Genomic DNA, 18,857 nt, shown 5'->3' with positions numbered 1-18,857 from the left:
TGTTATATGTATATTTTATAGATGCCTTCACTTCTCCTCTAAACTAGACTGCTTTTTTAACCAATATGGTTAAAATGGTCCCAAACTTGATCTCACACAGCCCAATTTCCACTCCCATGAGAAAGGAAAACTTCCAACAACTTTCTACCTCATTTTAGCCAATCAAACTGTACTATACAAATGATCTCATGACAGCTGTATAGTGGGAACAGGTGGGTGTTACAGTCTCCTCTACCCAACAATATGCTCCTTGGAACAGGCTTGAAGTCAAATTGTAAGTTAAAAAAAAAAAGGAAGATTTTGCTTTCCCTATTCCGTTCTCTACAAACCAATCTGTCACTGTCCACAAAAGAAATCAAAAGCAACAATCATCCTGCTGGAGGGCTTGGCCCAGAGCTATGTGTAGATTAAATGCCGTGTTTGCCTGGTTACAATCTTGTGATATGCCTTCCAACAGAAAACTCACAATACAGAGGAGCTGCAACTAAGGTGACCCAGCCCTCAGGCTTCTGATGGAATCACACACATTTCACTCACAAGGTCTTCAGAACCCATCAATGGGCCAAATTCTACCTGGGATCCCACAGTGCATACAGCATCCACCACATACAGCATCCACCGCATTACTGGGATCCCACAGTGCATGCGCACGCGTGCACACCCACACACACACAGTGGGAGCTATCATAACTGGGACTGTAATCAGGCACATTGTGAATCACAGTAAGAACTGGAGATTTCTCCTCCAATACCAATGGGAGTTTTGCCTGCACTGATTTCAACACACATCTGTCTCTCTGCATGGGCCCTACAGCTCACAGCTACATTGTAGATTCGCTCATTAGAATGTTACTTGACGTAGAAACTTAAGCACTTTCATCAAAAGCTCTCAAGCACTGTACAAAGATGCGGAGGCATCACTGTGTCCATTCTAGCAATAGGAAACCTGTGACTCACCCAGAGTCACACAGAAAATCAACGGCCGACCAATCTGGGAGCAACCAGTCCCCTGATTCACTGTGCTTAGACCACTGGGCTATGAAACCTTCATGTATCATAAAAGCAGCACTATCTAATCAATCCTCTCGTCACAGAATTTAGGTGCAGCGACTTGCTCAAGGCCAGGTGTCAGAGCAGAGGCTCGAGCCCACGTGCTCCTGGCTCCTAGCCTTGTGTTCAGTCCATGCCTCTCTCCAACGCTACTACTGTGTTATTTGTCGGTCCCACTAAAGGTCTCCTATTATCTAATATACAACTTCTCATGGGCTGCTGCAGCTGCCAGTCTGCCCAGGAAAGCAGAGCGCTCCCAAATGCCAGAATGAGGTGACTCTCAATGAAGTTCAACGCAGCTGAACACCCAGGTACAATAGCCTTGCCTCAGTGTGACAAGCAGGGGGAAAGGGAGAAGCGTATGTTAAAGGGATAGTGCAGATCCACACAGAGGCAGAGGCAGCTATTTGCCGAGATGGATAATTAAACACTCATATTTAGACAAATGAAGAGGTGAGAATGAAATTAAATCCTAATTATCTTTTTTGGGGGGAGACGGTAGTTTAACCAAGCACTCTTGCTGCGTTTCTATGGCGTTACCTCCAATTAGATTTCTGAGACTAATGTACATTTCGCTTTAACGGGTTATTCATTCAATTGAAATCAAATTACTAATAATTTGCAAGCTATCAGCTACACAAGCCGTCTTTGGGCTTTAGACAGACACTAAGCCAGTTCCTGACAAATTAATAACAAAACAGGGAAAAAAATGCAGGCAGGCAAGTGGCAGCATAGCCACCTCCTCATCCGCCCAGATCTCAGCCGTGGTGTGATCAGTTCTGAAGTGTTTAATAAAAATGGCCAGATGGGTCCCACGGCAACAGGAGGGGACTGCTTCCCCATGCTGTTTGTAACCCAGCCAGGCCAGAAAGAGGGTGAAATTAACAAACTGCCAGATCAGGTACATGAGTGAGGAGGGACTGGACTGCCATATTTTGGTTTAAAAAAAGAGAGAGAGGAAAAAATTACCCCAAAAATGTAACAGGAAGGGCTGGAGCAACTCAAGACATCTACAGAACGTGCTTTGGAATAAGAATGCAGCCCAAAATGAAAGCGACAGAGTTGGCAAAATAATGGCGTGCAGCTGGGATACTTTTTAATTTGCAAGTTGTTTCCCCCCTAATTTCTCTTTACCCCAGCGGTCCCTGCGTGCTTTCAACACCAAAGCAGTAACCCAGAAGAGGCCAGCAGAATGAGTCAGACATGCCCCTAGTGACCTGTCACTTCAGAGGGGGACTACAGCCTGATTCTGCAGCTGAGCTTTTACAGTGTACAAGTCACTTTACAACGGTTTCGTTTCCTCACTCCAGCCACGCCACAGCAGGCTGCAGTGACCAACAGTGTGGCAGAAAAGAATGGGGAGTGTTGAGCAGCATTCAGCCAGCTCATTGCTGCTGGAGAAACAGGGCCATTCAAGGGCAGCTCTCCAGTTGCCCCTTTCTCAGTCCTTAAACAAGAGAAATAATGCTTCCATAGTTATTTTTTTAATCCATTCAGTTCTCTAGTTTAGACAAGGCCACAGATCGAGGTAAAACCCAAGAGGGATTCCCCCAAATTCTCCAGATCAGAGAGAAAATTCAACTGAGGGAATGTAGGTAGGGAGAATTCAAGAGCCCAGTTTTACATACTATAGGGCTTGTTCCACAGCCCACTGTGGTCAAAGGGAGTCTTCCCAGTAATTGCAATGGGCTTTGGGTCAGACCCTACATCTCATCTCCACATCTGCAAAAACACCACACTCGAGTGCACAGAGGAGATGCTGCAGATGTGCAGTTTGGGAGCAAAAATACACGCAGCTGTCACTCATGATGCTGCTGTGTTCAGAGGGTTGGAAAGTCACAGTCAGCCCCCCTGTGCCATTATCTCAGCGCCCACCACTGACAAGCCAGAGCATGTGGCTGTGAGTGTCAAGTGCATCATGGGAAGTAGAGCAGCCTACTGATTAAAGGAGGGTGGGCCTGGGAATCGGGAGTCTTGGGTTTCATTCCCTATCCTGCAGCGAACTTTTTGTGTGGCACTTCAGTTCATCAGGCCTTGCTCGGTCTGTCCATAAGGCTGGGATGACAATGATGGCTACCTCTTTGACATGCTTTAGGATTCCCAGATGACAGATACTACCTAAATAAAAACCATCAGCGTCCCTATGACAAAACAGGGGCACTGCAGGGCGAGGGGTGCTGCAGCAAGGATAGAGATCCAAGAACCCACTGTGGGATGCATAAAGGCCCTTGAGGCCTGTATTTGATTTAATCTGATCTCACTTTTCCCCTGGTCCCAGCCCGGTACCCATGTCTTGCTCAGGAAGAGATTTCTCACCGTTTATCATTTTTTATCCTACAGTATCACTGTGGAATAAGGAGCCATTTCCCCTCTCTCTTAAATATAAGTCCTCATTAGATCAACTGCAGCTTCCTGGCACTCTGGACCAAATCCAGCATTTGCTTCCCAGATGGATCTTTTATTTATTGATTGATTGGAGTGATTATTATTAAGCAGCAGGCAGATGTGACAAAGGAGGAAATGCAGGGAGGAAATCTCAGGCAGAAAGAGAAAGGAGGAGCAGGGCAAACAATTGCTGCGAGCCCCACGTTACACCACCAGCAAGAGGTGGGACCCTCCCTCCCCTCTCCAACTGGTACCATTTGTCACAAGGATCAGGACAAGGGCTGCAGAATCCAATCCAACCGACTGGCCCCAATGCTCTGCCCCATTCCTAGCTCTCTTCAGCAGCTACAAGTTGGCAACAGAACCTGCTCTAAAGATAAGCCAGTTCAGTCCATTTCTCGGGGGAGCCAAGCAAGATCTCTGGCACCATCCGCTAGATGAGGCATGGAGGTTGGATGTCGTCGAGTCAGGCCATGACACTGGACCAGTGGCAGGCCCGCTGACTAGGCTCTGCCAGAAGGGAGGCTGCATTGCTACATAGCCACTATCAGGCGGCATCACAGGGGCAAAGGCAGGGGAGGAAGAGGAGAGCGGAGTCTCAGACAAGGCACCGTGTCCTGAGAAGGTTTTGCCTCGCACCTGACGGCTGTATCACAGGCAGGTGCATGCGACAGTTATAATAGGGGGCCTTCAGTTTGAACTTCAATCGATTAGGGAGTCAAAGAGCAGCAGCCTTATGGGATGTCAGAAATAGCTTTCCACTTAGAGAGCGAGGCATCAAAAGGGCTGACAGCAGCTAACCATTAAGGCTTACTGGAGATCAGCAATCTTGCTATTAGAAAATGGAAGCGGAGTGAAAACGGTGCCATGAGCTGGTTTTCTGGGCCGGGGAGGGAGAAGAATGAGTCTGCAGTTAAACGCCAGCGCACCATGTGGAGCAGGACCGAGAGCAGAGCTATGCAAACTACAGCTGAGTAGAGAGAGAAAGCTGCAAAACATCTGTCCCACTCCTTCTTGAATCAGGGTCTCCATTTCAAAAGGGACTTCCTAGAGGCACAGGCATTGGTCTTCATTAGAGCCATGCCCACGGTCACAGGCCCTTCTCCTTCTTCTGCACTCCTATTCCTCTCAAAACCAGCTTCGATTTCAGAACAACATTTGGAAAGGGATCCGGCCCACCACGTGGGCTCATTATGCAATCTGCTCCTGCATCTGCTGCTCTCATTCCTTTTTCAACAAGAATTTCATTGGCATTTTTAACCGGGCGCAGCGATTTGAGACTATCCTGCATGTCACCCAGGCCAAACTACATATTTACAGGTAGCCAGTAATGGTTCCTTTGGAGCATTTGTAGCTGGTCAGGTCAAAAACTTTTACCGTTTTTAACAGGTGCTTAAGTATTATTGCCTCTTATTATTAGTCATGCCATTACGGCCTGTTGGAGAATTACCCACATATGTATTTCCACGAGCAGTTACACAGCACATCATCTCAAAGCTCAGAGGCTTTCATTAAATCTCTTTCCTTTCCATCTTAAGAGAACAGCCAGCATCTAAAAGTATTAGTTAAATTCTCTCATGCCCCTGTGCTCAGCTGCCTGGTTTAAACCAAATAGGAGCTGAGGCTTGGTTTACATTTAAAACTCATCCTGGCATGGCTATGACGGGCAAAAGTCTGAAAAATCCACACCCCCTAGCCAGCACAGGTAAGCCAACAGAAATGAGCTCTTGTCCACCTAGCTAATGGCGTTCAGGGAAGTGGTGTTTCTAAACCAGCAGCACGCTGCACGTCCATTGGCACGCACTGTGTGTCTATACGCCAGCATAGTTATGCAGACACAGACTCTGTCGTGCAGACGCTGAGAAACCTCCTGTTAATCCTTCTGCTGCTTTACGGTTCCTATAATCCAGCACCTATGTAAGTATTGCCACTCCTGTTTGAAGGGCCTGTGGTAGCTATTCACAACGGTATGACTCAAAGGCAGTTTCAGCCCTAATTCTAAACTCCCAGGCTTCTGTTGGTTTAAGCCAGTCTCTCTTAACATTATGAATTCGGATTCTCCAAGACGTCTAAGGGAGTTGGGCGCCACACTCCCACCGAATCTCAGCTGAAGCTGGTGCCCAACCTCCCTTAACTTCCTTTGAAAAAACACGGTGATAGTGTGTTCGTGCACCTCCATGACAGACTAGCATGAGAGAAGGGACCAGTGTGGAGAGGTTTCAGCTCAGGTGCTAAGAAGGGGCAGCTTCGTCAATAATTCATCAAACATGGAAAAGGCTTCATTTTGCCTAAGTCCCAATTTAGCTCTGGCCTACTCAGTGTTTGTACCTGTGCAACTATTCAGTTGGGGGTGTGATCTATTACCCAACATAATTATGCTGGTGGAACCCCTTGGGTGGATACAGTTATGCCTGTATAAATGTGCCTTAAACTGGTATAGCATACTTCCTTTCCTGTACGGGAATAGGCTAGCGACACTAGTATAAAGCACCTGCCTACTGATATAACTGCGTCCACACTAGATGCGTTGTACTGCTTTAACGAAACTGAGATAGTTAAGGCAGTACGACGTGTGTGTGTGGAGAAGTCCCTCAAAGAGTGAGGCTTTCTGCAACCAAAGGCCTGAAGCCATCGCTCCCTGGCACGTGGATGGCCGCTGCTGGAGAGTTTACAGTCAGCGCGTCAAACGTTACAGCAGGGGGTCTCAAACTTTTCCTGAGCCCCCCCCACTCCCCCCACAACATGCTATAAAAGCCTCCAAGGCCCACCTGTGCCACACCACCTGTTTTTCTGCATATAAAAGCCAGGGCCACCATTGGGGGTAGCAAGCAGGGCAGTTGCCTGGGGTCCCATGCCAGAGGGGCCCCCGCGAAGGTAAGTTGCTCAGGCTTCGGCTTCAGCCCCGAGTGGTGGGCCTTGGGGCCCCGGGCTTCAGCTTTCTGCTTTGGGCCCCAGCAACTCTAATGCCGGCCTTGCTTAGCGGCCCCCTGAAACCTGCTCGCGGCCCCCTAGGGGGCCCCAGGCCCCTGGTTGAGAAGCACTGCATTACAGTAACAATCCCAGCATGGGAAGCTGGCTGGGAGAGAGAGGATTTGAAACTTTCTGTTTCCCAGATGCAGGGCATGCTCACAGAATGCTAATGTAAAATGTGTGAAGCAGGGCTCACGATGTCTCGCTAAAAGATGCATCAACTCACCTATAACCACAGGTCACCTGGATCTCTGTACAGGGACCCAAGCTCATGTCAGTTACCAGGTCTGGTTTACTTAACTTTGTTATATGCACCAAAAGCAACTGCTGAGCATCTCTGACTCCTTCCAACACCTCCTTCCGCAGATGTTCAGTAACGTGAGGGATCAGGACCTAACAACATGCTCGCAGGCAGAGGCGTGACCTCACTGGCTACTTTATTACACCATCTGCAAAAAGACCCCTCCTTCCTCGACTATGTAAAGGGCCTGCAGAAAAGCGCCCATGGTGCAAAGGAGATGGCAATTCACCATCATTACAAACTACTGTTTGCAGAATTAATAACGGGATATTTGTATTTGACAGTGTACCTTTCTGCCAGGGCCTCCCAGCACTTTCCAAACATTCAGGAATCTTTGCAATAGTACTCCAGCAAGATTGGTAAATATTATTGTACCCGTTTTACAGAAAAAGGGTAGGGGCTACTTTCTTGCTGATACAGCCAGAGGGGTGCAGAGATGCAGTGGCCAAGCAACAGTGGCTATGTATACTCTCCCTATGTAGCACAGATGACTTCAAAGAGTGCTCAGCAGCAGCACCGACTACCCCTTTAAGAAGTTGCAGCATCCACTCCCCGCAGTAGCAACCTCAAGCACTAGCCGGCACACATGGGTTGGGATGGCAGGACCCTCTGCCATGCCCCTAATCTGCCCAGCCATATCCCTTCTGCAATGCACAGAGCTGACAGCTGCACTAGTCGATCCTCCTCCACCATGCAGTCCAAGAGCACCAGCATCCAGACATCCTGCTCTTAAAGTGCACCCACAAGGAGACCCATTGCCTAATGTCCCCTCGCGTGCCAGTGGCAAAGGCTGGACCAGAATTCAGGAGACTGAGCTCACAAACCCCTGTTCTGCTCACTAAGCACCATTCCCTTTTCGTTAAACATGGCAAGCCTTCCTGGCACACATTCCCTCACATTGATACTGGGGGTGGAAGGAGACGTTTCACAAAAGTGAAATCGGAAACAAAAGCATTCAAAACAACAGAGAGAGAAACACACTAGGACTGGCTTCATTCTGACCTCACTCCCTTGCGACCACAGCTTGGCATATTTCTTCCTCTCCCCTGGAGGCAACGACACCTCCGCCCAATCCGTCACCACTATGGGAGGCTGCAACAGGTGAATGAAAACAGGACGCAGATGGCGCACCAGCTGTCATGTCTGTTACACAGCTAGCCTTTATGATGAGGACGTTGGCCTCCCTGAAACCAGGTTGACCACGCCCTCCTCCCTCTCCACTGTGATGCTCATGACGAGAGAGCGAGCACAGCAAGCACACGTACACTGCAGCAGAGCAGTGACCAGAAGGGATCCAGCTACTTTCTACCCATTGCTCTCCCCAGAGCCAGCCCTAAGCAATGGCACCTGCTACCCCTCTGACCCACAGCTCCACCTGCAGAAGAGCTCTGGGCAGCTCAGAGGCTTGTGTCTTTCACAGAAGCTGGTCCAATAACAGATATGACCCCACCCACCTCGTGTCTCTAATACACTGGGACCAACACGGCTACAACAATGCTGCAAGTTCCATCTTTGGGCATTCAAGGCCAAGGGGTGGGAGTGGGTGTAATGTGCGCTTTAAAGGTGTAAGAGCTAGAGCATTAGGAGATTCCTGAAGGTGAAGGTGTGAGCAGCAGGTGCCTCCTGGTGGGGTATCGAAAATGCACTCTCTCTTTCTGGTGATTACTGCATCCATCACTGCAGTGCCTGGCCACATTGGAGCCGCCTCTGCCATTCTAGCCCTTCATCAAGACATATGCGAGAATAGCTCTGGGACAGGACAGAGAGCACAAGGTCTCTCTGTCTCTACACAGGCACACCCACATAGCAGCCAGACCAACTTTACCAAGCTCTCATTCGCCTCCACGCTTTACTCCCCCTCCACCTTCCAAAGGTCCCACCTTTTACAACAGATTCCCTGGCAAAGTGTTTGTGTGCAATGAATTAGGCTACATATTCCCTGCAGCCATTTTTTGCTCGCCACGAGGAATCTCCAAGGCCCGGGCTTTAGGAAGAACTTGAATACCACCTTCTGTGACATCAGGCTACAGGCCTGATCCTGGGCAACAATGCTGCAGCATCCACCCCCCCACTAGCACAAATGGGGCCCAGACTGGGCCCCTAGAGGGTACCAGAGTCTGCGACTACTCTGGAAGGCTCCAGAGAGGTACTCAGCGCAGGCAGCTCCGGCTAAAATGCTCAGCTCCTCTCAGAACGAAGCTCTGTCTTAGCAAGAACTGTAGGCACAGAGGGCCTCTGATCCAACTCCCACTGAAAGTCAATGGAAAGAGGATTGGGCTGGTCTGAAAGTGAAAAAGCGAATGCAATATCCCCACACAGCCCCTCTACAATGGCAGCAAAGTGGGGTCAAAAACGTCTCTATGGAATAAACAGGATTCAAAGTAACTGGAAAGCATGATCCTCTCCTCCTAAGAATTCAAAACAAGGTTTAGACTGAGACCTTCCAATAAACTGATCGAAAAAATGGAAGGAGGGGCAGTGAAATGGTGAGCGGAAGGACCAGGAGCTAATGACAATTAAGGAATATTTTTTTCTGCATTTCCTAATAAACAAGGCCAAGCAATTACTGTAATTAAAGATTTAAGATAAAAGCACTTTATATTTTGGGGGCCCTGAATATCAATTAAATATTTATTATGTTATTCACAATCCTAATGAGAAAGCCTAGCATTGTAATTTTTGCAGAATTAAAAGCATAATTAAAGGAGGGTGGGGGTGGGAAATTATGGTAGCTTCTTGGGACTGTTTAGCCAGGTTCGTGTGTGTGCGCACATGTGTGAGAGAGCGCGCGAGATGCACCTGCCCCTCTTCCAATTAATAACCCTTGGTCAGCACCGTTGACCAACTACTGTGATGGGTGAGCAACTCTTGGTTATAGACGGGCTTCACCCGAGGGGCCAGGCTACTCTTTCGACTCCCTTATTCCTGAGATCGCAGTTGTTACACGTAGCGGTTTCTGCTTGGAGGAAAGGGGAAATGGCTTATCTGCTCAGGAGCAAGAACGCATAAAACACAGAAAAGCAATTACATGCCTTCAGTTTCCACTCCTCTGTTTTTATAGAGCTTGTCTGGGAATCTGAGCGATTTTATGCATTAGAGAGAGATGATGATCAAAATGAGTAGCAATGACATGCATGGGGGGGCCAAGATGCAGCCGCTCGGGATATTTATTTTCCTGTGGTTGTAGATCCTATAAACAACATATTTCTCCGGAGGGATGCAAGAACCCAAAGTTCTGCAGCTGGATACCAGGGGCAACGAGGCTTTTCACGAGAGCCAAACTTAGGGGATACCTAGGTGTGACTTACGATTTTCAATTCCCTTTTCAGTTCTGCATCAGTTTTAGGTAGGAGGAGCGCACACAGTACAGAGAGATGTTCAAAACACACACACACACACACACTTTCCTTACGTTTTACTGACTATTTTTAACCCACAGCTCTTTCAACACATCTACCGTAATACTTACCATCACATTCTTCAGGCCAAGCCTGGGATTTTGTCTTTAGCAATTTGACATTTCCAATTAGGAGCATAAACACCTCCCTCCCCCGCCTGCCACTGTTCTGTTTACCAACACCCAAAAGTTTTTAAGGGTTCTAGATCACCGCGGTCCCGTTAGGACAAACTGGAACGTAGGGCTAGATCTTCAGCTGGCGTGAACCCATGAAACTTCAGCATCTTTATACCAGCTGAGGATCTGGCTCCTAGACTTTTGCCACGTTCTACCATCTGTGACTGAAAAGGCCCCATGCAGCACAGTCACTGAACACTGGACGGAGGGTCAAATGAGACTATCATCTAACGGCCGAGTGCCACTAGTACGAGGTAAATTCCATGGTACATCTATTGAAGGCTCCATAGACCCTCAGCCTCTCCAAACAGGAGTGAGTGGGTCACAGTAAGGAACACAGAGCAGGAATCCCCCTTCCACTCTTTGCGTATAACGACTATATATCTGCTACATCTACACTTTCATTTCCAATTCAGGAGATGATGCCAACAGGCAGCCTTTGAACTTGAGCTTCCCGTGGCAGCTCTGGCACGGTCCCATGACCCGCCGTCAAGTGCTCTCCGTCTCTGGGCTCGCAGTGCCACCATCCCACAGCCGGAAAGTACCTTCTTTTCATGATACTGATATGCAGATCCTCCTCCTGCTTCACCTCAGGGTGTTGACCATTGGCCTTGTCACTCTCCTCGCTGTCGTCGCTATGTGAGAAAATGGAGGGCAGCTCTTTCTTTGGGAGCCTGGTGGGAGGCAGAGGGATTGTTCTCTTCTCGGCCAGGCGACCCCGGTTCTGGCGAGCAGAAGGAATTGGCACAAAAATCGGGGAGAGGGAAGAGAAGGAGAATTTGATTAGGCAACTCAGGACCAAAAAGCTCTCCTCAAAATTGCTACGTTGTGAGAGTCAGTGCCCAGTTAACACGGGTGTGAAGGTTCAAATACAGGTGACTTTCAAGGGGGTTCTCATGACTGTCCCACTCAGCACAAACTTGCTGCAGCTCTAACAGGCAGACGCTTCCCATTCCCTAGGCTCTTCCTGCTGGGCCAGGTCAACAGGAGGGAAAGACAACAGCAGAGCTAGGGCCCAGCCCACCTCTCTCCAAGAGATTTCCTACTACCTATATAGGATAGATTTTATGCATAAGAGGGGAGACTCCCTCCCAGCACCAAGGCTATGCTCCAATTAAGTTCACCTTAAGCCCTATTTTGACTGAAGTGGTGCATAAGGGGAGGGTGGGGAGCCACCCCAGACACACACAACCTCTTGCAGGCTTTCGACACTGAGGTGAATTTCCCCCAGCCAGAATACCTACAGGCCTGACCCACCCCCCGAACTCTCAGTGACTCTACTAGAAATTCCCCGCACCGTCTGATGGCAAACTCTGTCCTTCTGTAACAGCAAACAGTCTGTACTACCGCAAACGTGAAGCTATCACCACAGCGGTTTTCGTTGTCCTTTTCACACACCCCAGCTGAACGGGATAGATTTTAACAGAGGAAGGAGCTTGTGCAAACTCTCCCGGGACAGTCCTGCCCAAGTTCGTCAATTACCACGCAACTCTTGAGAAAGCCAAAGTACAAACAAATAGACTGAAAGCTCTTGAGGCAGGGACTGTCTTTTTGTTGTACACGTGTACAGCACCTGGCACAACGGGGCCCTGGTCCCAATAATCTCATTTACGACTGGGGTAGTGTAACCCAGTGGCTCTCAACCTTTGCGGACTACTGTATCCCTTCAGAAGTCTGATTTGTCTTGCGCACCCCCAAGCTTCACCTCACTTAAAAACCACTTGTTTACAAAATCAGACATAAAAATACAAAAGTGTCACAGCACACTTACTGAAAAATTGCCCCCTTTCTCATTTTTACCATGTAATTATAAAATAAATCAATTGGAACATAAATATTGTACTTACATTTCAGTGTATAGCGTATATAGAGCCGTATAAACAAGTCATTGTCTGTATGAAAATTTTAGTTTGTACTGACTTCGCTGGTGTCTTTTATGTAGCCTGTTGTAAAACTAGGCAAGTATCTAGATGAGTTGATGTACCCTCTGGAAGACCTCTGTGTAGCCCCCGTGGTACACGTACCCCTGGTTGAGAACCACTGGTGTAACCCACCGGTGAGTGTGTGCCACAGGTCCCCCACTCTGTGCCTGATCCACAGAGGATGAGAGTTTGTTATAGCCCTGCTTAGGGAATTTTGGCTTTTTATCTCAAGCTGTAGAAGCTCACGCTTCCTGCTCAGGAGCACACTGATTCACTCCCAGGTCCATCAGGCAAGATGGCAACCATCACATTCGCACACCCGGTGTGAAAGGGGTTTAGGAGACCTGAGACAGACCGGTACAAAGCTAAGGTCCTTGCCCTCTAAGGCTTAAAGTCTAACTAGACATCAACATAAATACAAGATTAGAAGGGGAATCATGAAAGCAGTGAAGTGAAGCAGGAGTCCTGTGACCTCCCTGCATGCATGCATGCATGCATCATCTTCGGTGGGAAAGGCAAGGCCTTGTGGCCCTCTCGGCAGGAGCGTGCTTTCGGGAGGGACTTGCAGAGAGAAGAAGGTGAAGTGTGTCAGGCCAGGTCAGATAAATGCAAAGCAACATTTCCCCTCACAGAGGTTCACAGAGGCTGCAGCTCAGACCTTCCAAATAATCCTGACAAATGAAATGCTCTGGAAAAGCAGGGGAGAGCTACTGGATAGCTGAATAAACCTCAATGTAAGTCTTTTTTTTTTTTTTTATTAAATACATTTCAAACTTTTCCAAGAACGCCAAATGAAAACGTCTCTTCTGCGTCTGCCACTGACTTTCCAGTTATGTTAATTAAGAGGAGCCCTGATCATGGCAACAATTAGCTACATCCACCTAAAGGTGTAACCCAAAGGAGGCCTGTTAGCTTCCCATTCTCGTGCATTTCAGAGCCAAAGCAGCTGCTGTGAGCAGCAAACATCAGGGGACAGAGAAGCAATGGGTCAAACTGGCCTGAAAATGGGGGAAACCTTCATACGTAGGGGATAAGACACTCCCCAGGAAGAACATTTTCAATTTACTTGCAAATTGTTCCTGGGGCAGGGTGGGAGGAACTGGGAGTGGTGAGTAAAGAGGTGGTGGTGGAGTCCAAACCCTTGTGGAACAGCAACAGGGCAAACCCCTCTAAGTCCTTGGACATCCCAGGCTTTGTATGGATCTTGGGACATGCTGCAGCGGGCAGGATGGCTGTTTGATTCCCAAGTGCCCACCCTCGGCTGCAAAACAGCACATTTGCCAGAGCTGAGTGAGTTGGTCTGAAGCCTACATGAGGGGGTAGCTCAGGGGCTTCCAAGAGACGATGCAACAGACAATGGCTGTCACCCCAAAAACACACACCTACATCAGCCTGCCTCCTTCAAGATTACAGGAGACCCAACCACGTGGTTCGTACAAAGAGCAGTTTCTAAAGTCTATAAGGCCTGGAGGAACTTGCCCGGGAGGCTCTGCTTCCCTCACCCCAGACACCTTCCACAGGCTCGGGGCTTCTCCTCCCCACTTGGCTCCCTCCCGCTCTACTGCATACAGTTCTCTGTTAGCAAATCTGTACAGAGCTCAGCTTCTGTCTAAAGCGATCCTTCGTAGGTATGGCGTGTTCTGTGAAAGGGTCCTGTTTGCACCTGGTTCCAGTCACGCTGAAAGGCCAGGGCTGAAAATCAGTTGGCTATATCATCCCAGAGCTTTATATATTTTCCTGAAGTTGCAATTTATCATAACAATTAAAGGGGGTGGAGAGGAGGGTGTGCAAATTTCCGCGGCAAAATAATTGCAATATGCTCTCTGCTGTGACTTCGCAGGCTAAAGAGAACAGCGCTGATCAGATAATAAAAACCATTTTATGGCCATTATGGTACCTTAGAGCAGTTACCAGGTCTCAGTGACTGCTCAGGGACTCATCAGACCTAACAAGAGTGAGAGTGCGACAGAAAAGGAGGCACTAAACCTACAGAAAGAGCCCACCAGGCCATGAACAGAACTAATGGCCTTACTACAACACAGGTTCTTCCAACATTTATAATACTCTGCACCTCTATAAATTCATTCATTTCACTTAAACCCCAGCACAAAGTGTGGTTCAGTGGCACCCCCCATCTCCTCCCCCAAAGTCACAACTGCATCTGACAAAAGGCAAGCGCTCCATTCCTACCGGCTTAAAAGTGATTTGAGAGAGACTCTCTCTACTTAAAAACAAACAAGCACCCAATAACAGAAAATATCCACTAGGCTTCGAGCCAGGTCTAGCTACACCTGGATTGTGCTCTCTTGTTTGATTTGCTCAAGTGGCACCCAGACCTGATCCGAAAAAGGGACAACCTAGTTGCACTGAAGGGCCTGATTCTCCACTCCATTGTGCCCACGTAATTGCACTAAAATGGAATGGAGTCTAAACTGATGTTTAAGCCCATGTGGCGGAGTGAAAAACGGACCCTGAGTATTTAATTTTAAAATGCCTAAACTGTGCTACTGAAAACTTACTAGAATGTTAAAAATGAATTGCAGTGTTTAAAGTTTTATTTGTACTATTATTCCATTGAGGGGTTGTTTTGTGTTTCTCCCAGGTCAGGCAATTAAACAGACTGGAAGAGTCAATTCTGTCCTTTAGTTTTGTCAGTTTCCAATCAATTTCACTTTCTTAATCCATGCAGGGGTATTTACTAGTGGACACAAACTTGCATTTATATTGGGTATACAGGCAACTACAGGCCTGATCCAGAGTATGCTTCAATCAAGGGGACTCTTACCACTGATTTCAAAGGGCTCTGGATGAGGCCATGGGTGAGTAAAATAGAACTGTTAATCAACACACTGGGCCTGATCCAAAGTCCACTAAAGACAATGGAATTGTTCTCTCTCGGATCAGATCCAACATCCCTTGTCAATGCCATAGGCAGATTACATCAGCAAGAGGCACCTGTGCAGGTGAACACTGTTAATACAGGTACCAGCAGATACTTGGATTCCGAGTGGTTCAATGTCACAAGTGGCAGGTAGTTAAGCATGAATTCAGCAAAGCGATGCTATGTGCCAGTATGCATTCAGAAACTGCAATGGCATTATTATGTATAGGTAGGTAGGGGCTTTATAGATATTTGATGGAGCCTCGGCATCTTGCAACTAGGAAGGCTTGTCCGTGTGGCAGCAGGATTATGTGCAGGTCTCATACATTAGCAGGAGGCTGCAATAGTTGAATTGCAAACACTGCAAGAGAATTTTATTCTTTTCAAAACACACTGTTCCCCTTTATTTACTTTTTATATTCATAACATGACGAACGCTGGGGTTTCTGAAAGCCCCCTCGTGCATGCCTACGCCAACCTCTCAATGTCCCTTTACAATCATTTCTTGCATCAGAGCCTTGAAAAGCTAGAGAGTCCAGAGGCCTCTCCTGTAACTCTACCTTTGTAGGGTAAACGCTCCACGTGCAGCAGGGTCCTGAACCCCAGCAGTTCCCGTCAGAAACACAGGGCTTGTAACTTGCAGCCATGAAACCCAGGCCCACATGCTGTGTGTCTTCAGGGAATAACTCCTTGTCTATCAGCAGCCCAAGTTCAAGAGGACACTTTTCCCCCAACCCCTTTGTGCTATTTCTCGTTCACCCCTGCTCCTGTTGCAGAGCTGCATATGTCACCCAAGCTCACATTACAACTTTGGTTACAACTTTGGAGGAACAAACACTTAGCCTAATCCACGGCTGACATTAAGGATGATCTATCTTGATGGTCAGAGCGTCACTTGAGCATCACTTGTTACTCCCAGAGTCGTCCTGAATTTATATAATGGCCCCTGCTATCTCCGCAGCAGGAAGGCAATGCCTCTGCTAGAGAAATGCAGAGCACCCAGTGGGGTGTATGAGTTTTTTAGCAAAGGCAAGAGGCAAAACTAAATCAAGCCCTTCAGAAAAGTCTCAATCGAGACTAAATGAATTCACAAGCAAAGCTGAATCTGGAACTACCTCCCACTTGCATCTCATTAATGAATGAAATCACTTTATTTATCTCCTATAGCCCAAGGACAAGAGGACACCTAGAGAAACTGAGGCAGCACAGTTAAAAATGTACTTTTTAATCTGTGGAACTCACTGTCACAAGATATTATGGGAGCTAATTACTCAGTAAAGGATTAGATAGCCTTGCAAATAAAAATACCACCAGCAATTATGTGAATGAGGATAGCAGCTACTAGAGCAATCAACTCCCAGGCTTCAGCGTGTAAACAGATAACGAGCAGAGGTCAGGAAGAAAGTTCCTTCCCACCATGGTTAAATATACATGCTGTATTAAAAAAAGCAAGTGATGGGTTTCTGAAAAGCAACTAGCCTTCATGTGAACATACACATGACAGACCAGTCTAAAAATGGCAATGTGGCTTTTTATTCCTCTCAGCCACAAGTGTAGAGTGGTTACCATTATAAAAGTCAACATTTACCAACACTCACTTCAGAAGGAGTGTCGAGCTCCAGCAATTAGTTCCCTTTAGAAATACCTTGATTCCCCTGCACAGTAAGTGGTGTCTTTTTAATGGGGACCAGAGCTCTAAGTAGAGATCTCTTAAGGAGCTGCCAATTTCTGATTCATATTAGAAGGTTCCTTGGGGTAGTGCACAGTACCTAGAAGGAACATGCCTCCCAGTATTACTCAGCAAGTCATTTCATTTTTCAAAACTTCTCTTTTCCCAGCCAGTCCTCCCCGTTCCTGTCACTAAGCCATTCTGATTAACCACCAGGTGCTATGTGAAAAGCCACAGGTCACTAGGGAGTGGGGAAGCGAGGATAAGGAGGGAAACTCTCATCCTCCCACACCATGACAGAAATTTACTAAAAACATAGAGATTCTCAGCATTACCCAGATGCCTTTGTACAGCTGATCGGCAATCACTAAAAACGTATACATCCACTACGCAGCATGTACAATGATACTTCTACCAGTGAGACCGGCAACTTGAAACTCAAATCTCCCTCCCCTTTAAATACTTCCCTATCCCCCCAATTTTCAAATGTTTGGGGGAACAAATTAATTTTGCAGTGTGTCTTAATCAGATGCGGGCTATTTCAGATCAAAGTGGGTCAAGAGGAGCAAAGCCGAGGGGCCCATACAGAACACCTGGCCAGCAAATCCCACTTGTTTATACCACAAGGGCTCCAGCACAAATGCCCCAGCGGATCTTAACTGGGACAGTTTTTGTATTATGACCCCCAACTGAGACAACAGTCACACCACCCAGCTCCTATACAGCGCTTTCCAGCCATAGATCTCAAAGTGCTTTACCAACAAGGTCACTGTCATTATCCCCATTTTATAGATGGGGAAATTGAAGCACACAGGGATGAAGTGACTTGCCCAAGGTCAACCAGCAGGCCAGTGGCAAAGCTGTGAACGGAACTCAGGCCAGTGTTCTACCCCGTAGGTACCCCTGCCTAGAAGCCCCAATATGCTACATGCTGTACACACAGATCTACAACTGTTTCTGTATCGCTATATTTCTCTAGAAACTGATATAGTTAAAGCAGTACAACCCCCTGGCGTGGACACAGTTATACCAGTATAAAGCTGCTTAATATTAGTATAAACCTCATTTCCATACCTGGTTTATTCACCTTTAGACCAGTGTACATTTCTCCACATTAAGGGCTGTTACCAATTTAACTATGTTGGTACAAAATCACACCCCTAACCAAAGTAGTTAAACCAGTAGAAAAACCGCATGTAGACTAGGTGGTAGTGAGAGGCAGTGACAGGCCCAAAGAGCCTACAAGATAGCTAGGGTGGAAGAAAGGACAGGTTATCACCCTCGTTTTATAGAGGGGACACAGATAATAGTAACACAGAGGTTAATTAAAGCCCTTCTACACAGACTGATTCCAGTCGTCAATGGGTTAAGCACCAGCCACCCTAAAGGCTAATAAGAGCATTACGGCTGTTGCACAGTTACCATACAGGTGTTGTCCCAGGGAAATCATCCCCAAAAAACATATGGTTTAAAAAAAAAAAAAAAAGTCATCCAGCCGTGTGCTTCCAGCACAAACACTGACTGAGCGCAGAGGAAATCCCGTCAGAGCTAGCACTCCCTTTCATAACCCAAAGATTCTTTCGCCCTTGGATCGAGGGGGGAAAATAGACAATTTCATCCTTTTTTTGGTGTAATTAGGAAGTCAAACATTTCTCTACAGCTCTCAGAATGATAAGCTCTGGACGCAGAGCAGAATCACCTATGTACTATCAGCTTCTTTTTTCCCTTTATACATTGCTTATGATTATTTTTGCAGGTTAAGATATGGACTAATGAAACCCAGCTAGAATTTGAGTCAATATCCCGCTATTTCCCACTCACACCCCGCTACCCACCTAGCTGTTCCCGTGCCAGTCCAGCTGCCAGTCATTCAAACTTCACCCTCCTAGGATCTTTTGATACCATTAATTGCTTTCACTGTCTTATTTTTTAAATCACAGGCAGTCACTTTCCCCCCATGGCCTCAGGAGATAGAAATTAACATGAAATTTAAGTCCACAGCTTACCAAAGGTTAAGGCTGCAATGGCACTAAAAAGACAAAACAACTTGGGAACAATTGTACCTGAGTGTACCAGAAGCCTGCAAACAGATAATGGTTCTGTTG

At 47.2% G+C, this 18,857-nt stretch overlaps 1 protein-coding gene across 8 annotated transcripts in view; it reads right to left on the bottom strand.

The window, feature by feature from the left end:
• The window catches only part of SAMD11 (sterile alpha motif domain containing 11), a 219,521-nt gene that overhangs the window by 108,540 nt on the left and 92,124 nt on the right, over positions 1-18,857 (bottom strand). For 6 of the 8 annotated variants that reach the window (XR_007353257.2, XM_075121114.1, XM_048824759.2 and 3 more), the window contains one exon: positions 10,826-11,004. The exons of the other annotated variants lie outside the window; for them this stretch is intronic. Coding sequence is in view for 5 of the 6 variants with exons in the window: in XM_075121114.1 (XP_074977215.1) it covers positions 10,826-11,004 (179 nt within the window). In the remaining variant the exon portion in view is untranslated. The remainder of the gene's footprint in view (positions 1-10,825; positions 11,005-18,857) is intronic. 8 annotated transcript variants of the gene reach the window in all.

The sequence above is a fragment of the Caretta caretta genome, chromosome 18, assembly GCF_965140235.1.
Source record: "Caretta caretta isolate rCarCar2 chromosome 18, rCarCar1.hap1, whole genome shotgun sequence".
In the NCBI taxonomy this organism is placed as follows: domain Eukaryota; kingdom Metazoa; phylum Chordata; order Testudines; family Cheloniidae; genus Caretta; species Caretta caretta.
This window is presented reverse-complemented; position numbering and strand designations above follow the sequence as displayed.